Source organism: Bombina bombina, chromosome 8 (genome assembly GCF_027579735.1).
Source record: "Bombina bombina isolate aBomBom1 chromosome 8, aBomBom1.pri, whole genome shotgun sequence".
In the NCBI taxonomy this organism is placed as follows: Eukaryota; Metazoa; Chordata; class Amphibia; order Anura; family Bombinatoridae; genus Bombina; species Bombina bombina.
In genome coordinates, this window is record NC_069506.1 from 106,561,330 (window position 1) to 106,585,181 (window position 23,852).

The window sequence follows — 23,852 nt, forward strand, 5'->3', positions numbered from 1 at the left end:
TAGTGCAAATTGATCCAAGCCGTGATCCTGTTCATCTATCCTGGAAATGATGGTAGGTAAAGGTGGATTATTAGCACCATCGGTATTCATGGCCCTTGCGTAATGTCAGGGTACCAGGAATCAGATTGAGAAGTGCAAAAATAATCACACCTTTATTAATAACAAAAATAATAAAAAGTCCACAAGTCAAATAACAAGCCAGGAGACAAAACCGGACATCACAATTCTGAGACTGCAACCTGTCTCACACAGATGATGTACAACAGTCTGGCCATAAGAGGGCGTGCAGGAAATGAGCAGCATCACACACTCTGCACCAAATTCAGCAAGAAAAAGTGAACAAAATGTCTGCCAGCAGCACATGGCAAACAAAGCAGGGAAAAAACTCTGACACCGCCCGCACGAAGTATAACAAAAAAAATCTAACCTCCTGCACGAAGTATTAACAAACACCTAAACTGTCCACCTACATCGCAAAATAATAAAGTTATTAACCCCTAAACCGCAAATAAAATAATTAAAATATTAACCCGAAACTGCCAAACCCCACATTGCAATAAACCTAATTAACCTATTAACCCCTAAACCGCCAAACCCCACATCGCAATAACACTAATATATTAACCACTATACCGCCAACCCCCCCACAAAGCAAATAACTAATTTAATTACTAAGCCCCCTAACCTAACATTCCCTAAATTAACCCCAATTACTAATAAATTACAATTAAAATAAAAAAAGTTTAACATTACAGAAAAAAATAAACAAAATTATAAAAATAAAAAAATGATACCTAATCCCTATGAAAGTAAATCCACCCAAATAAAAACACCCCCTAATCTAAACTACCAATAGCCCTTAAAAGGGCATTTTGTAGGGCATAGCCCTAAGTTAAACAGCTCTTTTACCTCTAAAAAATACTAAATCCCCCACCCACCTAACCCCCAAAATAAAAAAACCTAACACTAAAAAAATCTAAACTAGCCATTGCCCCTAAAGGGGCATTTGTATGGGCATTGCTCTTAAAAGGGCATTAAGCTCTTTTACTGCCCTTAAAAGGGCAATCAGCTCTTTTTCAAGCCCAAAAAAACCCTAATCTAAAAAAAAAAACACCCAAAATTTAAAATAAAAAAGCCTAAACCTAAGACCCAAATAGGTACTCACTGTTCCTGAAGTCCGGCGGAGAAGATCTTCTTGCAGACGGATTCATCATCTTCATACGGAGTGGAGGCGGTGCGGAGCTGTGTTCCCGATGCCTGGATCCGGAGGCTCCTCTTCATGTAATCGTCCTTCACACACTGAAGATTCAATGTAAGGTACCCCATAATTATTGGGGTACATTGCATTCCTATTGGCTGAAATTTTGAAATCAGCCAATAGGATTAGAGCTACTGAAATCTTAACGAATTATTTGAACAGCCAATAGGATTTTAGTAGCTCTAATCCTATTGGCAGATTTCAAAATTTCAGCCAATAGGAATGCAAGGTATCCCAAATTGATTGCGGTACCTTGCATTCAATCTTCAGTCTAAGACGGACATCGGATGAAGAGGAGCCTTCATGCCGTCGAGGACCGCCGCAGTTGAGAATCCAGGCATCAGGAGCACAGCTCCGCACCTCCGCTCTGAACCGCATTCACTCCGGATGAAGATAGAAGATGATGGATCTGTCTGGAAGAAGACCTTCTCCGCCGGACTTCAGGAACAGTGGGGCTTAGGCTTTTTTATTTTACTTTAATTTTTTGGGTGTTTTTTTATGATTAGAGTTTTTTGGGGCTTGAAAAAGAGCTCGCCAGAAACACGGGGCATCAAGCTCCATTCGGAGCTTGATAGATAGGCCCCATTGGCTGAGGATGCTGATAACTGGGCTACATGGTGCTAATGGGAGCTTAGTGTTGTTGTTATATTCATTTGATCATTCAGATTTTAGTATTTAGCCATTAACATGTCTTTGTCTTGTCTGTTCACAGTTATTTATCATTTCTGTAGAAAATTAGTTGCTTTGTTCTGCTTATAACTCTGTTTATAAAATCTACAATTCTGACTTTGATACCTCTCTATTGTATTTTTGAAAGCCATACTTCATAAAGTAAATAGAACGTACTAGAGTAGTGTTGAGTAGGATTTTCAGCAGTCCTGCATGTCAGAGGAACCTCCATCATTACATCCATGTAAAGTTCCTTGTGTTCTTCTATATACTCCCACTCCTCCATAGAAAAATACACTGCAACATCATCATACGTTATAGGGACCTGAAATAAATGCACGTCAAATGATGTCAGATGCAGTTTTTCATATACTTAAAGGAGCAGTTTACTCAAGTTAGTTAAATAAGCGTGAAGCAATAACACAATGTAAACCAATTATTTGTAGTGCTACAAACTTAAAATGTATATGTAGAAATATATTTTTTACCTTTTGCATTTTCTTAGTTACACAGTGTCCTCAATGCTCCTGGAACGCCCTGTAGAAAGGGTTGGGCAACATCTCTTTCCTAGCCCGTCCCCTATCCAATCAGTTGCGTGCAATTAATTAGATGCATGAATTAGTAATTAAGTATGCACATAATCCTCCAAGTGCGCCACACATTCTGAAGTGCGCAATGTCGGCCTCATTGTGATAGTCAATGCGCGATCACAAAGGCGCGCATCCATGCTGCTCTGAAGACAAATGAGGCAGTGAAGCGGCCAAAGGAAGCAGCTCACATAAGCAGCAGCGCAGTGTGGAAATATTCTAATAACTTAAATCGTTAGCCTAATATCTAAATTAAAAGTTACATACAAGCACTTAGTGAATGGGCTAATTGCACACAGTGAGAATAAAATAAGAGCTACCTGCTGAACACAGACAAGCTTTTAATTGAGAGCACGTCCGTGTTCACACTAGCGGTGACGTCACCATGGGGTCTGGAACATGCGCCCTGGACAGAAGGGATTGTGCTCATGTGGCCGCACGGCCAAAAAAATAAACAAATGGGTATTGTTAATAGCCAAGAAAAACTGAACTTTTGAAAAATAAAATATTTAGTTACAAAACGCTTTAGTAAAAAAGCCACACACACATAGGTTTAATTCTAATTGATAAAAATAGGTCTTGATTTGGGTAAACTGTCCCTTTAAGTGACAAGTCTATAACCCATCTGTAAAGTGTGTGAGAGAGTTACAGATTATAAGAGTTCATTTTTACAGATTGAGTGGGTCTATTCCTTTCTCATGAAAAAGCATTCAGCTTCAAACCATGTCCATATCCTATTTTACAGCCACTATAAAACAGATTATCTATGTTGCTGCACAATGCATTGTTTTTAAATAGTAGTAGGGATATCAGATGGTTCAGGTATGGATATTATTTTGGAGGATTCTGCAAAACATAAGAAGTACGTGTTTGCACAATAGCGCAATGGTAAGGCTGTAACTATGCACAGTGAGGCCATCAGTATATGAATGTAACATAGCAGCATAAGCATATGAATACGTATATATAAATATGCATAGATTAGAAGCAAATGTGTGTTTAATAAACCAGTTTAATATATTATAATGAATTAACTGTGCAGACTCAGGGGTAGATTTACTAAGTGTCGGGCGGACATGATTCGCTGTAGTAAATCATGTCCACCTACATCGCTAAATGTCGACAGCATACGCTGTCGGCATTTAACATTGCACAAGCATTTCTGGTGAACTGCTTGTGCAATGCTCCCCCCTGCACATTCGTGGCCAATCGGCTGCTACCAGAGGGTGTCAATCATGCCGATCGTATCTGATCGGGACGATTGCAGTGCGGTCTTACAACCACTGCTTCTTAACTTATGTTTCCAGGGCGGAAAACATTGGGTGGAGAAAGCAGCATCCGCTGCTTATTAAATCTCCCCCTCAGTGTCAAACAACCATAGGAAGAGAAGGCTTTCTTTCTGGTATACATTTTTTTTTTAACCTTTCCCCTACTGCATATGTGTGTACCACAACACACACACACATACCATATGGACTGGTTAGGAATGGATCTTTTGCTCAGAGAACAAGGAAATCAGTGTAAGCAAGTGCAAAAAACACGCTTGGACTAAAATGAAGCAGCATTATTCATGCAGCTTCTAATTTGTATTTAATGTCCCTTTAAGGGATAGGAAAGTCAAAATTAAACTTGCATGATTCAGATAGAGCATGTCATTTTAAAACACTTTCACTTCTATTTCTCTTGCAAGGTGTATCCAGTCCACGGATTCATCCTTTACTTGTGGGATATTCTCATTCCCTACAGGAAGTGGCAAAGAGAGCACACAGCAAAGCTGTCCATATAGCTCCCCCCCTAGCTCCACCCCCCAATCATTCTCTTTGCTGGCTCTAAGCACTAGGGTCTCTCTCGGTAAGGGTAAAGTGAATGTGGTGTTGGAATTGTAGTTTTATTATCTTCAATCAAAAGTTTGTTATTTTAAATGGTACCGGCTTGTACTATTTACTCTCTAGCAGAAAAGTGATGAAGATTTCTGCAGAGAGGAAAATGATTTTAGCATGTTGTAACTAAAATCCACTGCTGTTCCCACACAGGACTGAGGAGTACCAGAAAACTTCAGTTGGGGGGAACAGTTTGCAGGGAAATCTGCATTAAGGTATGTTCAGTCATTTATTTCTAGACAAGACTGAGATAATGCTAGAAGAGACTGACAATATCCCCATGAGGGGAGGGTAAGCTATGTTCACAGACTTAGTAAGGAATTGAATGCTTACATAATAGGGCTAATATGCTGGTTGACACTTATTCAGGGCAATCGATTGTTTGGCTAAGAAAAATTCGTTTTGCAAGACACTTTGAAAGCTCTTTTTGGGTTTTTTGGGGTTATTACCACATGGCTGTTTTCTAGTCACTTAGGAGTGATATACTAGGCCTCACAGCTCCGGAGTAGAGTGAGAGGGGCCTAATTTTGCGCCTCAGATGCGCACTTAGAATTGCTGAGAAGTTCATGCTGTTTCACATGGAGGGTCCTGCTGATGTTTGAGGGCCTAACAGAACCTATATTCCCCCAAATTTGATCCCTAAGGGCAGGTAGGACCACAGCAAGACTGTGGCACGGTGCTGTAGTAATTTTAACCGGGTGTTGCCTTTAGGCTGCTCCGGTTTGGGCATTAAGGGGTTAATCATTTTGAAACTTGTGGTGCAATCTTATTAAGGCTTTAGCTACATACTGTGAAAATTTCCGAAAAATTGCTGTATTTTTCACCGTTTTGTAAAATTGTGTGCTCTTTTTATCTCTTAAAGGCACAGTAACGTTTTTTTTTTTCAAATTGTGTTTTTTATTTGATTAAAGTGATTCCAAGCCTGCTGGTGTATATTACTAGTCTGTTAAACATGTCTGACACTAAGGAAAATCCTTGTTCAATGTGTTTAGAAGCCATGGTGGAACCCCCTCTCAGAATGTGTCCCACTTGTACTGATATGTCTATACACTTTAAAGATCATATTGTTGCACTTAAGAATGGGGCCCAAGATGATTCTCAGACTGAAGATAACGAGGGTAGCCCGTCTGACTCTCCCCAAGTGTCACAACCAGTTACGCCCGCGCAAGCGACGCCTAGTACCTCTAGTGCGTCTAACCCTTTTATATTACAAGAACTAGCAGCAGTCATGGATAATTCTCTTACAGCCTTCTTATCTAAACTGCCCGTGTTACCTGCAAAGCGTGATAGCTCCGTTTTAAGAACAGATTATGAGCATTCTGACGCTTTGGTAGCCGTATCCGATGGAGCGAGGGATTTGATGTCTGAGGGAGAAGTCTCTGATTCAGGAAGGGTTCCTCCTCAGACAGATTCAGATACATTGGCTTTTAAATTTAAACTAGAACACCTCCGCGTTTTGCTTAGGGAGGTATTAGCTACTCTGGATGACTGCGACCCTTTGGTGATCCCAGAGAAATTGTGTAAAATGGACAGGTATTTAGAGGTCCCTGTTTACACGGATATGTTTCCGGTCCCTAAGAGGATTGCGGATATCGTTACTAGGGAGTGGGATAGACCAGGTATTCCCTTTGCTCCCCTCCTGTTTTTAAGAAAATGTTCCCCATACCTGACCCTGTGCGAGACTCGTGGCAGACGGTCCCTAAAGTGGAGGGGGCTGTTTCTACACTTGATAAATGCACAACCATACCAATTGAAGACAGTTGTGCTTTTAAAGACCCTATGGATAAAAAGTTAGAGGGTTTACTTAAGAAAATTTTTGTTCAACAAGGTTTTCTTCTCCAGCCTATTGCCTGCATTATTCCTGTAACTACTGCAGAGGCTTTCTGGTTTGAGGCGCTGGAAGACTCGCTCCAGACGGAGACCTCATATGAGGAAATTATGGATAGAATTAAGGCTCTAAAGCTTGCTAATTCTATTATCACTGACGCCGCTTTCCAAATAGCTAAATTAGTGGCGAAAAATTCAGGTTTCGCCATTTTGGCGCGCAGGGCGCTATGGCTAAAGTCCTGGTCGGCCGATGTGTCGTCTATATCCAAGCTTTTGAACATTCCTTTCAAAGGAAAGACCCTTTTCGGGCCTGAATTGAAAGAGATTATTTCAGATATCACCGGGGGGAAAAGGCCATGCTCTCCCTCAGGACAAGCCCTTTAAGACAAAGAATAGAGCTAATTTTCGTTCCTTTCGAAATTTCAGGAACGGCCCCACTTCACCCTCTCCCGCTGCAAAGCAAGAGGGTAACGCTTCACAGCCCAGGGCAAACTGGAAACCTTACCAGGGATGGAATAAGGGTAAACAGGCCAAAAAGCCTGCAGCTGCCACCAAGACAGCATGAAGGGGTAGCCCCCGATCCGGGACCGGATCTAGTAGGGGGCAGACTCTCTCTCTTCGCTCAGGCCTGGGCAAGAGATGTACACGATCCTTGGGCATTAGAGATTGTAGCCCAGGGATACCTTCTAGAATTCAAGGACTCCCCTCCAAGGGGAAGGTTCCACATTTCTCGTCTGTCTACAGATGAGACAAAGAAAGAGGCATTTTTACACTGTGTAGAAGATCTACATACAATGGGAGTGATCCACCCAGTTGCAATTGCAGAACAAGGACTGGGGTTTTACTCAAACCTGTTTGTGGTTCCCAAAAAAGAAGGAACTTTCAGACCAATCCTGGATCTCAAAATTCTAAACAAATTCCTCAGTGTCCCATCATTCAAGATGGAGACCATTCGGACAATCTTACCAATGATCCAGGAGGGTCAATATATGACTACCGTGGATCTAAAGGATGCGTATCTGCACATTCCTATCCACAAAGATCATCACGAGTTTCTCAGGTTCGCCTTTCTGGACAAGCATTATCAGTTTGTGGCTCTTCATTTCACGTTGGCCACTGCTCCCAGAATTTTCACAAAGGTACTAGGGTCCCTCCTGGCGGTTCTAAGACCGCGGGGCATAGCAGTGGCGCCTTACCTAGACGACATCTTAATTCAGGCGTCGACTTTCCAAAGTACCAAGTCTCACACAGAGATTGTATTGGCTTTTCTGAGGTCTCACGGGTGGAAGGTGAACATAAAAAAGAGTTCTCTCTCCCCCCTCACAAGAGTTCCATTCCTAGGAACCCTGATAGACTCAGTAGAAATGAAAATATTTCTGACGGAGGTCAGAAAGTTAAAACTGTTAACTACTTGCCGAGCGCTTCATTCCATTCCTCGGCCATCTGTAGCTCAGTGCATGGAGACAATCGGACTAATGGTAGCGGCAATGGACATAGTCCCTTTTGCTCGGATACACCTCAGACCATTGCAACTATGCATGCTCAAACAGTGGAATGGGGATTATGCAGATTTGTCTCCTCAAATTCAATTGGACCAGGAGACCAGAGATTCTCTTCTCTGGTGGTTGTCTCAGGATCACCTGTCTCAGGGAATATGTTTCCGCAGGTCAGAGTGGATCATTGTAACGACCGACGCCAGTCTGTTAGGCTGGGGTGCGGTCTGGGACTCCCTGAAAGCTCAGGGCTTATGGTCTCGGGAAGAAACTCTTCTCCCGATAAACATTCTGGAACTGAGGGCGATTTTCAACGCTCTTCAGGCCTGGCCTCAACTAGCGGCGGCCAAATTCATCAGATTTCAGTCGGACAACATCACGACTGTAGCTTACGTCAATCATCAGGGGGGAACATGGAGTTCCCTAGCGATGACGGAAGTAACCAAAATAATCAGGTGGGCGGAGGATCACTCCTGCCATCTCTCAGCAATTCACATCCCAGGCGTAGACAACTGGGAGGCGGATTTTCTAAGTCGTCAGACTTTTCACCCGAGGGAGTGGGAACTCCACCCGGAGGTATTTGCCCAGCTGACTCAGTTATGGGGCACCCCAGAGTTGGATCTGATGGCGTCCCGTCAGAACACCAAACTTCCTCTCTACGGGTTCAGGTCCCGGGATCCCAAGGCGGTATTGATAGATGCTCTAGCAGCGCCTTGGTCCTTCAATCTGGCCTATGTTTTTCCACCGTTTCCTCTCCTCCCACATCTGGTTGCCAGAATCAAGCAGGAGAATGCTTCGGTGATTCTGATAGTGCCTGCGTGGCCACGCAGGATTTGGTATGCAGACCTAGTGGACATGTCATCTGTCCCACCATGGACACTGCCAATGAGGCAGGATCTTCTAATTCAGGGTCCGTTCAAGCATCCAAATTTAGTTTCTCTACGTCTGACTGCTTGGAGATAGAACGCTTAATTCTATCAAAGCGTGGGTTCTCTGAGTCAGTTATAGATACTCTGATTCAGGCTAGAAAGCCTGTCACCAGGAAAATCTACCATAAGATATGGCGGAAATATCTTTGTTGATGTGAATCCAAGGGTTACTCATGGAGTAAGATTAGGATTCCCAGGATATTATCCTTTCTCCAAGAAGGATTGGAGAAAGGATTGTCAGCTAGTTCCTTAAAAGGACAAATATCTGCTTTGTCTATCCTGTTACACAGACGTCTGGCAGAGGTACCAGACGTTCAAGCGTTTGCTCAGGCTTTAGTCAGAATCAAGCCTGTCTATAAACCTGTGGCTCCGCCATGGAGTTTGAATCTAGTTCTTTCATTTCTTCAAGGGGTTCCGTTTGAACCTTTACATTCCATAGACATTAAGTTGTTATCTTGGAAAGTTTTGTTTTTGATAGCTATCTCTTCTGCTCGAAGAGTTTCAGAATTATCTGCCTTACAGTGTGATTCACCTTACCTGGTGTTCCACGCAGATAAGGTTGTTTTGCATACCAAGCCTGTTTCAGACAAACATCTTCCTTGTTTGTTATCTATTCTGGTAAGAGGAGAGGTCAGAAAGCGACTGCTACCTCTCTTTCCTTTTGGCTGAAAAGCATCATCCGTTTGGCCTATGAGACTGCTGGCCAGCAGCCTCCTGAAAGAATTACTTCTCATTCTACCAGAGCAGTGGCTTCCACATGGGCTTTCAAAAATGAGGCTTCTGTTGAACAGATTTGTAAGGCAGCGACTTGGTCTTCACTGCATACTTTTGCCAAATTTTACAAATTCGATACTTTTGCTTCTTCGGAGGCTATTTTTGGGAGAAAGGTTTTGCAAGCAGTGGTACCTTCCGTTTAAGGTACCTGTCTTGTTCCCTCCCTTCATCCGTGTCCTAAAGCTTTGGTATTGGTATCCCACAAGTAAAGGATGAATCCGTGGACTGGATACACCTTGCAAGAGAAAACAGAATTTATGCTTACCTGATAAATTACTTTCTCTTGCGGTGTATCCAGTCCACTGCCCGCCCTGGCATTTAAGTCAGGTAAAAAAAAAAAGTTTTTGTTTCAACTACAGTCACCACTGCACCCTATGGTTTCTCCTCTTTCTTCCTAACCTTTGGTCGAATGACTGGGGGGTGGAGCTAGGGGGGGAGCTATATGGACAGCTTTGCTGTGTGCTCTCTTTGCCACTTCCTGTAGGGAATGAGAATATCCCACAAGTAAAGGATGAATCCGTGGACTGGATACACCGCAAGAGAAAGTAATTTATCAGGTAAGCATAAATTCTGGTTTTCAAATGTGCTTCATTCTCTTAGTATCCCTTGTTAAAAAATGAATATGCACATATCATACACCAGTGGGAGCTAGCTGCTGATTGGTGCCTGCACACATTTGTCTCTTGTAATTGTCTAACTACTGTAGATGTGTTCATCTTGCTGCCAGTAGTGCAATGCTGTTCCTTCAGCAAAGGATAACAAGAGAACAAAGCAAAATTTGATAATGGAAGTACATTGGAAAGTTGTTTAAATTTGTATGTTCTATCCAAATCATGAAAAAAAAATGTGGGGTTTCCTGTCCCTTTAACTATGGATAGAATCAAGATAGAATGTATCAACCATTAAGTGTGGGTGTGAAAAGTGTAACAAAATAAAATAAAGCTCATAAATATATGAAGACAAATAAGCCTAAACTTATAACCCTTAACTGCTCATGAACAATTTTCACCTGGACTACACTTCCCACTGTTATTCTCTATAATTTCCCATGGACCCCAGCTGCACTTAACCCATTTAATGACCTTGTCTATTTCTAATAACCTTTACTGTGCCAGCCTCACCCTGATATCATCTCACTCCTTTCATTGCATGTACCTTCTTCCATGTTAATCTCATATTGAAAGGAATTCCTAAAAAGTGTCACACATGCAAGAGCAATATAATTCTGAGAATCTATAAATCCCTAATATTACCTAATCTAGAATATAAAGTGTAGATTTGGGGACAGTTCTTCTAAAGGGATAATGCAGACTGAGATATGGTTCAGAAAAAAAGATATTAAGATAAATGATAAACCTATAAGGAGAGGTTAAATTGACAGATTTTTATATAAAATATTTAGTTAAGTGTAATGAAACAACGTTGAAATATATTTAAATAAATAATTTTGCCCTCTTTTCATGTAATTTAGATCAGACAATTGATCAATTTCCAATTCTCAGAACTTGAAATGCATCCTGCTGATATATCAAGGCTAACTCTGATACACATCTGTCCCTACGTGGCTTTATTGGATAACAACGGCAAAACAATGCATGTTATACTAACTTCATGACAGTGGCTATGAGACTAACGCCCAGATTGATTGCTCCAATTAAGGCAAATGGTAGGTGGAGTTTGGCTGTTGAAAAAAAGGATGGTAATTTGTTTAAAAAATGTTAACACTTGGCTGTGTTGCTTTATTATATAGCAACACAATAGACATGTATTGTAATTACTGTCCCTTTAATAATTGCTGTCCCTTTAAACAAATTCTGATTGCTTTCTCTAGTAAAGAACAGCCTGAGAGGTAATATAGCTATCATGTATAAATATAATCAGAGGTCACATACGTAAATAATCCTTGCTGATATCAAAGAAAGTAAAAGGGACAAGAGATCTAGAGGAAAGATGATTTTACCATCACCAAAGAAACGGGTCTTTCACAGTAATACTGATGCTAATTACTACTAACTTTTTATACATTAGTTTACTTTAAATAAGCTATATATATTTATTTATTATGTAAAGCAACAAGGGTAGTCATTGTAATGTATTACTGTATATATACAGTAAGCCAGTATTTTACTAAGTCATGAACCACAGATTCAGGTAATCTTTTGTCTTTTAGCAGCTTCAGATACCTTATTATTAAGAATCTGCAATTCTACAATTATATATATTTTTTATTTTGTTCAAGATATATACTAAATTTTATTGGGTGGGGTATTTCACCTACATTACATTTACAGTGGCTTCTGCTCATTGGTTGCTTTTAAATTTAAAAAAAATTGCAATTTAGGGCTAGATTATGAGTGGAGCGATTTTATTTGCGCGCAAGGGTTATGGTGTTTGAGGGCATTTTGGCGCAAGATCAATTCTGCTCGTATTACAAGTTGAAAGTAAATGCGAATCCGCAAATAAAAAAAGTTACAAACACATCAAAATTAAACATAAAAGTACAGTTACATTAATAACACTATCTAAAAAAAAAAAGATATGAGGTCTCAGGTCTTAGAAAAATAGTCAGACAAAGGGCTTCAACATTGAGATACATACATATACATGTATATGTGTGTATATATATATATATATATAGTGGCGTATTTAGGGTTTGTGCTGCCCTAGGCACCCAAAATTCCGCTGCCCCCTCTTCCCCCACCTCCCCAGGTTTTAGGCCTTTTTTGGCCATAATATATTTTGGTGACGATGTAACATCACTTTTTTTTCCAATGGCATTTCCAAAGTAAATGTTTATGTTAAGGTGCACATGTTTTTATATGTGTGTATATATGGTGAGTGTGTAGTAAGTGTGTGTTCATAGTAGGACCAAAAAGTGCTGCCCTAGGCAATTGTCTTGTTTGCCTAGGCCAAAATACGCACCTGGTCCCCCCCCCTAGGTTTTAGGCCTTTTTTTCCTACATTATTTTTGGTCATATATATCTGGAATGTGTGAATGATATCACCTGATGCCAGGAACATTAAGTTATTAAGTTATTCTGCATGAGCCTTATACACACAGACACAATTCTGCAAGCTTGCTTTTATATCATTGAAATTATATCACCATCAAAATATAATAATAAAGCTCCTCATTTTATACCGATCGCAGTCCTCAAAAGACCTGCTCTGTGAGAAACTAAGAAAACTGTGTCCCATTAAAGGGCCACCATACCCAAATGTTTAAACACTTGAAAGTGATGCAGTATAGCTGTAAAAAGCTGACTAGAAAATATCACCTGAACATCTCTATGTATAAAAGAAAGATATTTTACCTCAAAAGTTCCTCAGTAGCCACATCCCATTGTAAAGCAGCAAATCAGTATGGCGTCCCTCGAATTCCGATTGGCTGATAGGATTCTATCAGCCAATCGGATTGAACTTGAATCTGATTGGCTGATTGAATCAGCCAATCAGATTTTTCTACCTTAATTCCGATTGGCTGATAGAATCCTATCAGCCAATCGGAATTCGAGGGACGCCATCTTGGATGACGTCACTTAAAGGTACCGTCATTCGTCGTTAGTCGTCGGGAAGAAGAGGATGGATCCGCGTAGGTTCTTCTGAAGATGGCTCCGCTCCGCTCCGGATGGATGAAGATTGAAGACGCCGCCTGGATGATGACTTCTATCGGATCGAAGACCTCTTCAGCGCCGCCTGGATAATGACTTCATCGGATGGAAGATTTCTTCTGCGCCCCTTGGATGATGACTTCTGCCGCTCCAGGTCTCCTCTTCAGTTCCATCGGTGCTCGGCTGAGTGAAGACGACTCAAGGTAGGATGATCTTCAGGGGGGTAGTGTTAGGTTTATTTAAGGGGGGTTTGGGTTAGATTAGGGGTATGTGGGTGGTGGGTTTTAATGTTGGGGGGGTTGTATTTTTCTTTTACAGGCAAAAGAGCTGTTTTATTTGGGGCATGCCCCGCAAAAAGGCCCTTTTAAGGGCTGGTAAGGCAAAAGAGCTGTTTAGTTTTTAATGTAGAATAGGGTAGAGCATTTTTTTATTTTGGGGGGGCTTTGTTATTTTATTAGGGGGCTTAGATTAGGTGTAAGTAGCTTAAAATTGTTGTAATATTTTTTAAATGTTTGTAACTTATTTTTTTTTATTTTTTGTAACTTAGCTTTTTTTATTTTTTGTACTTTAGTTAGTTTATTGAATTGTATTTAATTGTAGTTATTTGTAGGCAATTAATTGAATTAATTTAATGATAGTGTAGTGTTAGGTTTAATTGTAACTTAGGTTAGGATTTATTTTACAGGTAATTTTGTATTTCTTTTAGCTAGGTAGTTATTAAATAGTTAATAACTATTTAATAACTATTCTAACTAGCTAAAATAAATACAAAGTTACCTGTAAAATAAATATAAATCCTAAAATAGCTACAATGTAATTATTAATTACATTGTAGCTATCTTAGGGTTTATTTTACAGGTAAGTATTTAGTTTTAAATAGGATTCATTTATTAAAGTATAGTGTAGTGTTAGGTGTAATTGTAACTTAGGTTAGTTTTTATTTTACAGGTAAATTTCTCTTTATTTTAGCTAGGTAGCTATTAAATAGTTAATAACTATTTAATATCTATTGTACCTAGTTAAAATAAATTGAAAGTTGCCTGTAAAATAAATATAAATCCTAAGATAGCTACAATATAATTATTATTTATATTGTAGCTATATTAGGGTTTATTTTACAGGTAAGTATTTAGTTTTAAATAGGATTCATTTAATTTCACCACCCCGCCATTTTCGGAATCCACGGGGATGCAGCGAAGGCAAATGGAGCATTATAAAAAACATTTTAAAAAAATGCCCGCAATAAGTATATATAAAAAAAAATACTGCCCGCAATAAGTATTAAAAAAATAATCAACTACCTAATAAAATTATTAACCTCTAAAACCACAAACCCCAACATCACAAACTACCTAATACATCTATTGACCCCTAACCGCCAACCTCCCACAACGCATTAAACCTAATTTACTTATTAACTCCTACACCGTCAACCCCCACAACGCAAAAAACTAATTTAATGACTAAGCCCCCTAACCTAACCCCCCCTAAATTAACCCCTTCGATTACAATAGAAAATAAACTACTTTACAATAAAAAATATAAAAAAATTACATTACATTAATCTAATTACAAAAAATAATAAACACATTATCCAAAAGTAGTATTAAGTAAAAAAAAAATCAACTACCTAATAAAATTATTAACCTCTAAAACCACAAACCCCAACATCACAAACTACCTAATACATCTATTGACCCCTAACCGCCAACCTCCCACAACGCATTAAACCTAATTTACTTATTAACTCCTACACCGTCAACCCCCACAACGCAAAAAACTAATTTAATGACTAAGCCCCCTAACCTAACCCCCCCTAAATTAACCCCTTCGATTACAATAGAAAATAAACTACTTTACAATAAAAAATATAAAAAAATTACATTACATTAATCTAATTACAAAAAATAATAAACACATTATCCAAAAGTAGTATTAAGTAAAAAAACCAACTACCTAATAAAATTATTAACCCCTAAAACCGCAAACCCCAATATCGCAAACTACCTAATACAGCTATTAACCCCTAACCGCCAACCCCCCACAACGCATTAAACCTAATTTACCTATTAACTCCTACACCACCAACTCCCCCAACGCAAAAAAACTAATTTAATGATCTACTGGCCTAACCTAACACCTCCTAAATTAAACCCTTAATTACAATAAAAAATAAACTACATTACAATAAAAAATACAAAAAAATTACATTACATTAATCTAATTACAAAAAATAAAAAAGGCTAACATTGGGGTGGAGCCGAGCAGACGCAGGTATTGAGAGCTCCTGCTCTAATCACATAACAAAGTGCTCCAAATGGCTCTAAAACATAACATCTTGAACGGTGACCTGGTTGTAAAGCATTATTGACCACATACTCCAAGCCTCATATGTGCATCAATTATAAAAGCTGAAACTAGCTGACCTGTCGAGAACCAGACAACGTCTGAATCACCTCTTACTTCCCTGCATCATTCTGTGAGAGCGATCATATTGCTGCCTAACTTGGACATATTGGTCAAATATTTCATGACCCAGCTTTTGGTGGCGATTCTTGACGCCAGCTTATAGAGAGGCGTGAACGCCGCCATTGAAACAAGGACGCCATGGATATAGAGATCCCTTCAAAAGGGCCAGACACCTTTGCCACCACCATCGGATCCTCCAAAAATCACGTTGGAGGGATTCTACGCAACTATTTCTACCCTATTGGCAGAATTTAAACAAAAGGCAGAGAGGGGATTCAAGGATCTCATAGACACAGTTAGAAATGGCCACACAGAGGAAGTTGCCGAAAATGTAATTCCCCAGGAGGCTAACCCAACTGCGCCACTAGTAGATCATTCGGATTCACATCAGCTCCCACCACCGCACTTGGGAGACCTCCCACATGACCTGGTTATCTTCAGGTCGAAAATCGGCTGGCGCCATTACAGAAGTACCTACACGGAATGATCTACTGGCCTCAACAGACTCAGTGACTCCCAGAGTGAGGTTGATACCGCTACAATTCACACATGTGGCACCAGCTTGCGGGAGCGTGGCCGGCTCCTGCGGCTGGGTCCTGGGCCTTGCCCGCAGATTTCACCTTCCTGGGAGATATATCTGGTCAGAGTGGAGAAAGAGGCGCCCCCTGATCGTTATGAAAAACTTCCCTATTTACGGTGTCAACTTCGCCTGGGATACCTACCGCAACATGATAAGCTGGATCCGTTTAGGTGTATGCTAGATCAGAGGCCTCAGTCTAAGCATTGAATGAGTCCAGGTTTCCGTATGGTCTCATTCCTATTTCTCTTCCACGCTACTCCCCCACGGCAAAGCTTAAGACACTTATGTTAACAGTGTTTATTCGTCACCAATACAAAAGCTTAACTCACATTTATAACATAATCTAAAAACGAACACTACTATTGTTCATTAGTTCTTATTGTTTGATAAATAACAATTTCTACGCAATTGGGGTATGTTTAACCATCTCTTAATAACTTATCTCACAAATATAGCTTGTCACCTTCAGATTGGATAATCTTAGGTTACATGAGCTATCTTTCAGGAAAATTAAACTAATACAACCTCAGGAAGCCCACTAGACCTGTGATGCTAACCTGAGCCTCTTATATCGTAGCCCCTCGCTAAAAAGTCCACTATTAGCACCGGTACCCGGCGCACTCCTATTACTATTTCCCTCCAAGCCAAGAAGTCGCCCCCCCCCCCCCTAAGAGTAAGGAGGTAGTGTGTAGGTTTTGGACTAGATTGCATGGACACTGTATCGGTAACATATAGATCCACTATTATAACTTATCTTACTTCGTCCAGTTATTCTCCACAGTACACCTTGTATATTCAATAGAACCCTATCCCGGATTGGTTACCTACCTTAGTACCCAGGCGCAAAGGGACACTCCTCACCCTGCCTATATATCTCACTGTGTAGGCAGGTGTATGTTACAGATGTATGTGTCTATACAAGGCTTGAGATAATGTCATGTTATATATACACTCCTGAAAGTCAAGTGGGATCCTGGCTACAGTATCGCTGTTATGCAGTATAATATTCAGTTTTTACTTGTGTGTACATTAGATAGTATTTTTACCACTGCCTTATCAGATATGTTCCGGACTCTTCCTGACTCATGCACCCAATAATGACTAGTTTGTATTAGTACCATATTAAGATTTTTTTTAGTTCCACAAGGGCTATTATTATATTGGCTGACACTGCTAATTTGTTAATATATATGCTTACAGGTCTGTTGATTACTGAGAACACCACTTAGTTATTAGTTTCATGTATTTAGCAACATTCACCTTTAAGCTTATAAGAACAATCCACATTTACCCACTACGAGAGATCATACATAATGTCACTCAGCAGATACATGAAGATAGCTAGTCCTGTCACTATATGGGCTGATATTGCTGGCCCATTATATGTTTAGAGGAATTTCAGTATGTGTAACCTTACAACGTTAGTCAAATCATATACCTAATCTCCCCTTTTCAACCCACTATCAGTCCTGCCATCGCTGTCCTGAGCATTACTAAAGGTCATATCCACAAGGCTATGGCTACTAATGCACATCCACTGTTGAACTGTGTTATTTATTGTGTGGGTGGCTATGTGTATGCACATGGGCTAGAGATAGTGATATATCTATATACACCTGTAAGATAGGTGGGATCTTAACTATAGTATCTCTGTTATGCAATATATTGTTCAGTCTGCAATTGTGTTTACCTTAGATGTTATTATTACCAATGCTTTATGAGCTGGGGGAAATTCATGCTGTCTCATCTACTGTGTTACTGATATCTTCTGCGTGCGTACACATCTGATATGTATATACTTATATGCCCACATTTTACATCTAAATGGTTGTTAGACACTTAACATTGATCTGCACTCAAGACACACCCATTTCACTCTTAATGGACTGACCTGACTCCCCCACATGCTTCCATACGTATTGAGACAAATAGACGTAAGAGATTTCTATAGTGCTGCGCATTAACCTGTATGGTATATAAAGCTTTGATACTATTAGTCATCATGGGACTTACCTAGTCAGATAGACATACTCTCCATCTTCACTAGAGTCTGGGCTCTAGAATGAAGCTCTAAGAGGTACAATATGTCATGTTCCATATATGCTCAGGACATCTTTTTCCGCAACTGCTAATTACCTATACTGAAATAGTTCAGTAACTAAACATCATATAGCACATCACTTATAATGCCTTACTAATACTAGAACACCGTCGTCATATCTCAGGCCCTTTCTGTCCATCACATGTTACGGATAAGCCCTATCATATCAGTTATGATACCTTGACTTCGCCCTGCTGCTCCCTTTTAGCCATATAAATAGTAAGTTATAACCCCCTGGAATCCACCTCTTTATTTATATCTCACGACCTTCATTCATTTCCTCCACTATACCACTATGGCATCCCGGATGGCTCCGCTCTCCGTCCCCACCCTCACTTTATTCAGAGCAGCTCTTGCCTGCTGAACTTTCCCTCCCCCTTCCTTATACACTTTGGTCCAAGGGTGACCAATGCAAAAAAGCTAACCCCCCCTTGCCTCAAACTTATTAGACTAGATAAATTACTGAATGCTTTTTATGGCAATGTGAGGGCCAATCTTCCTTTTTTATATAATATAAAATTGAGGTTTTATTTTATCCGGTACAAACCTTTTAATGACATACTAGTTAAGCATATTCTGGAATATCACTCCCATTTACTTGTCTCATGTAACAGATTTTCTTACTTTCACACAGGCAGTTGGACTACAAGACCTAGCCCTAAACTTTATAGTTATAGCTCTTACATTCTTCTACCCACTTACAGAACTTATGTCTAAAACCTAAGTTAGCTTCCCTGCTATGTTCTTGAGCTAATAATGTATGTTTTATCATTATGATATTATTGTATATGGATGAATCGCTTATGTAACACTTCTCACAACCTCAATAAAAAATTGATAAAAAAAGGCTTACATTACAAAAAATAATAAACACATTATCCAAAATAAAAAAAATAAACCTTATCCCTTTGAAAATAAAAAAGCCCCCCCCCCCCCAAATAAAAACACCCCCTAATCTAATGCTAAACTACCAATAGCCCTTAAAAGGTCTTTTTGTAGGGCATTGCCCTACGTTAAACAGCTCTTTTACATTAAAAATAAACAAAGTCCCCCCTGTAAAACCCCCCACCCACCAAACCCCTCAAAATAAAAAAACCTAACACTAATAAACCTAATCTACCCATTGCCCTGAAAAAGGCATTTGTATGGGCATTGCCCTTAAAAGGGCATTTAGATATTTTTCACTGCCCTTAAAAGGGCATTCAGCTCTTTTTCCAAGTGCCCAAAAAAAACCTAAGTTAAAAAAAAAATAAAAAAAATAACACTAAAGCCCCAAATAGGTACTCACGGTTTCAGAAGTCCGGCGGAGGTCTTCTTCCAGGCGGGTCAATCATTTTCATCCACAGCGAAGGCGGCGCGGAGCGGAGGTCCAGAGCGGTCTTCCTAGAAGTGGCAATCCTCGGCAGCAGTCATCTGCGGCGGCGTTGGCGCTCCTTGGCGAAGGCGTGGAGGTTCCTCTGAATGCGATCGTCAGTCGCACACTTAGGAAAAAAATCAAGGTACTCCATATTTATTGGGGTACCTTTTATTCCTATTGGCTGAAATTTTCAAAATCAGCCAATAGGATTTCAGTAGCTCTCATTCTATTGGCTGTTTTGAAAAACTCAGCAGCCAATAGAATGAGAGCTACTGAAATCTTATTGGCTGATTTGAACAGCCAATAGGATTTTAGTAGCTCTAATCCTATTGGCTGTTTTGAAAAATTCAGCCAATAGGAATGCAAGGTACCCCAAATTGATTGCGGTACCTTGCATTCTTTCTTCAGTATACCACGAGAGATCGGATGAAAAGGAGCCTCCATGTCGCTGAGGACCGTCGCCACAGAGGATCGTCATACCACGGAAGACCGCTCCGCCTTTGCTGTGATTGAAGATGATGGACCCGTCTGGACTTCTGAAACCGTGAGTACCTTTAGCTTTAGTGTTAGGTGGGGTTTTTTTTAACATTTTTGGGGGTTTTAAATTTTATAACTTAGGGTTTTTTAGGGGACTTGAAAAAAGAGCTGAATGTCCTTTTAAGGGCAGTGAAAAAGAGCTACATTCCCTTTTAAGGGCAATGCCCATACAAATGCCCTTTTCAGGGCTATGGGTAGTTTAGGTTTTTTTAGTGTTAGGTATTTTATTTTGGGTGGTTTGGTGGGTGGGGGGGTTTTACTGTTAGGGGGACTTTGTTTATTTTTAATGTAAATGAGCTGTTAACTTAGGGCAATGCCCTACAAAAATCCCTTTTAAGGGCTATTGGTAGTTTAGCATTAGCTTAGTGGGTGTTTTTTATTTTGGGGGGGCTTTTATATTTTTATAGGGATTAGGTTTAATTTTTTTTTATTCTGGATAATGTTTTTTTTTTCTGTAGTTCTATTTTTTATTTTTTGTATTTACAACATATAGACTGCCCTCTGGGCAGGCTTACCAACTAGTATTTAATAAAGTGTTTAACTATGTATAACTATATATGTACTGTAAATATTTCACATTCCAATGTTCTTCAAATAGGGGAATATGTTGTATATATTTAATAAATAGATATTCCGCTCTATCTATCTATCTATCTATCTATCTATCTATTTAGATATATAGTTTACCATAAATCCATCAGATATATGTATAAATATGTATTTATGAATAAATAGAACATATTCTGCTATGTGAAGAACATTGGAATATGAAATATTCATATTTCATGTCGGATTAGCACAGCTGGGAAAATTAGATTGGATTTTATTCTCAAGTAGGTTGTTAGTTTTATTTCCACTTTTCGCTTTTCACGCTCTATTAAAGTCTATGGGAGAATACGTTAACGCAATTGCGATATTCGAAGTTGATATTTTTTAGGCGTGTCGGGTTAGTTTGCAACATTTTTTTACTTTCCACATATAATACAGAAAGTATGTGATGAACAAAAAACATACTTCTAGCGGAGTTAGCATGCGAGCGATCATTTCTGCTTCACTCGTAATCTGGCCCTTTCAAAGTTGAGCTTCTGTGTTTCTCTTTTTGTTTTGTTTACAGGGAGCAAGGAGAACACGGATAATATAACAAGTGGAAACATACAGAGAAAAACAGCCTAATCCTAGAAACCCCTCCCACACACACACAGAAATCCATATAAACTTTGCAAGAAAGGGGAAAATTTGCTGTGATGAAGCTGTTGAAATGTTATATTCTCCACCGGTGCTCACCTTTCCATTCAAAGCATGAATGTTGCTGTAGAGGGAATTTTTTTTCACAATAGTGTATTCCTACAAAATGAAAGGGAAACGTATAAGCTTTCAGGTCAACCAGTGTTCATGTCAAATTAATATTAGTAATTAGTACAAGGCTTGACAAATTCAGAATCCAGGGAGATACGACTCCCAATATTTTAACTTCTAACTTTTCTTTCCCATTGGCATGGAGAGTCCACAAATCCATTCTAATTACTAGTGGAAATTCAACTCCTGGCCACCAGGTGGAGGCAAAGAACACCCAGCAGAGCTGTTAAGTGTCACTCCCATTACCCATAATTCCTAGTCATTCTTTGCCTCGTTCATCGGGTGGATGTGTAAAGATGTGTCTGAAGATATTTAATCTTTTTATGGGTAGTTTCCCTGCAAGCAAGGATTGGGACTATGCTGTATCCATGTAAATCTCTTTAGTAAGAGTAATGGTGGCTTTTAGCAGTTGGAAGATGGAGAGATAGTCTTTGCTTACCATCCAACATCTATGCTACCACTATAAAGAAAACCAGGGTTGGTTACTCAGTTTTTCTTGTTTTCTTCAGGACCCTGTCAGTGATCAGATGAGGCTGACACACCTGGAGCTGCTGTGACTGCTACACAGCAGAAGACCCTGGAGGGTAAGTCTTTTCAATTATATTTCACAAGAGATATTTAGAGAAAGGACTGAAAGATCAGGAACACAGTGGGACCTGCTACCTCCTGAAGGGGTTAATATTTATTATATATATATCTGTACAGGGAAGTTGCCACACCCAGGACCGGGTAATTATTCTGTTAGCCGCTTATGGTGGGTGGGGTCTGGGTATCGAGGCGATACTCTCTCTTCACTCTGTTTCCCTGTTTGACCGCTCTTTATGGATCCTATAATGCTTATATGCATTATTTTATAAGGGCCAGATAGTTTTGGTCTCTATTTGGTCATTTTCCCTCTGTTCACTGCCTAGTGAGGGTTAGGATTGTTGATGGCGCAGTTTTGATACCGCCATCTTCTTTTTACCTATAACAACACCGGAGCTCTAGTGTGGCTGTGAGGTATTGTGTAGGGTTTTTTATTGGGAGCACAATAAAATTTAATGTCCTCAAAAGATAGGAGCAATCTAGAAAAGGGTTCAGTATCTCCCCTTATTTTACTAACATTTACTACAGGCACAACAGGCAGTGAGTTATGTGTTTAATTAACCGCCTCTTGGAAGTGTCCTCTGACACGGGGGGAGAGCATGTGCATAATAATACGTAAGAGCATTTTGCCTTTATTTATTCTGTGTTGCATATACAGGAGTGTATATTAGTCTCTCCCTGCGGACAGTAGGAAGTGTTTTCCAGTTCAGATACCTTTCAGGGCACTGCTGACTCAACATGTCAGATAGAGGGTTTACATTCCACTGGAGCCTGTTTTTTTATAAAGAATTTGGTGCCTGCTTTGATTAATTTTTCTGAGGGCTTTTCTGTGTGGCGCAGTTCAGTGTGGAGTGGGCGTGGCCTATTTGCCTCTCATTCCTCTTCCTGTGTATCATTGTTGGGGCGATCGCTAATGTGCTCCCTTTTTCATCTATGGCCGGTTAGGAGATATATGTGGAGGAGGTGACTTTCTACTAGATCTCGGTAGCGACCTGACCTGTCGCTCCCCCCACTGATCAGCGCAATTCCTGCCAGTAACAACAGAAAAAGAAGGCAGCTATTTCAGGTAAAGCCTAGTGTAAACAGCCCGGCAAAAGAGGGGATATTTGTTTCCGGTCCCAGATATGATTCTGCGGGAGGTAATCATGGTTAGTTCATGTGGGCGTTCCCCTTTTCAAGAACTAATATAACTAATTTGATGTTTTTCATGTCTGGCTGGCTGGTGTGTAGGACAATGTCCTACAGTGAAAGAATACCGGTATTTACTTAGGAGTCAGTTCATCTAGCTGAAGCTCCAATATGCAGAATTTTTATATTATATCTGTCTGTGTGATAATTTCCATAACGGTGGAAACTATATAGGCATATATTCTGTAGTCTGAAATTTATATTTCACTATCAGTTATTCCTTGGGTTTTGAGGTCATTACATTTTTTTTGTACCTTTTCTCTTGGAATCGAGTCAGGGTTCCCTGAATTTTGACTTTTCTGCAGGGTGGCCTGGAGAAAGGCTTGTCAGTCAGGACTCTGAAGGATCAGATCTCTGCACTATCTTTTGCTTTAATGTCTGATAGACCTGCCAGATGTTTAATTTTTTATCCAGGCCTTGGTCAGAATCAGGCCTGTGTTTAATCCTATGAGAATAGTACTAGAGAGCGCAGGAAGATACACCAAACTCCTAAAAATACCTATGGGTCCCCAACTAGGTAGCAGAAATGAACATATGAGTGAAAAAATAGATAGGAGCGCTAAAAGCTAAAGGTGCTAAATGTATTGATGTGATATTTATTAGAAAAAGAAATAAACAAATTAGATGTATGTCTAAAGAAACATAGATTTA

At 39.8% G+C, this 23,852-nt stretch overlaps 1 protein-coding gene across 1 annotated transcript in view; it reads right to left on the reverse strand.

The window, feature by feature from the left end:
- The window catches only part of LOC128638503 (oocyte zinc finger protein XlCOF7.1-like), an 81,782-nt gene that overhangs the window by 44,545 nt on the left and 13,385 nt on the right, over positions 1 to 23,852 (reverse strand). Inside the window, exons 3-4 of the mRNA XM_053690492.1 lie at positions 21,357 to 21,416; positions 2,105 to 2,252 (exon numbers count right to left, since the gene is read on the reverse strand). Coding sequence (XP_053546467.1) covers positions 2,105 to 2,252; positions 21,357 to 21,416 — 208 coding nt within the window. The remainder of the gene's footprint in view (positions 1 to 2,104; positions 2,253 to 21,356; positions 21,417 to 23,852) is intronic.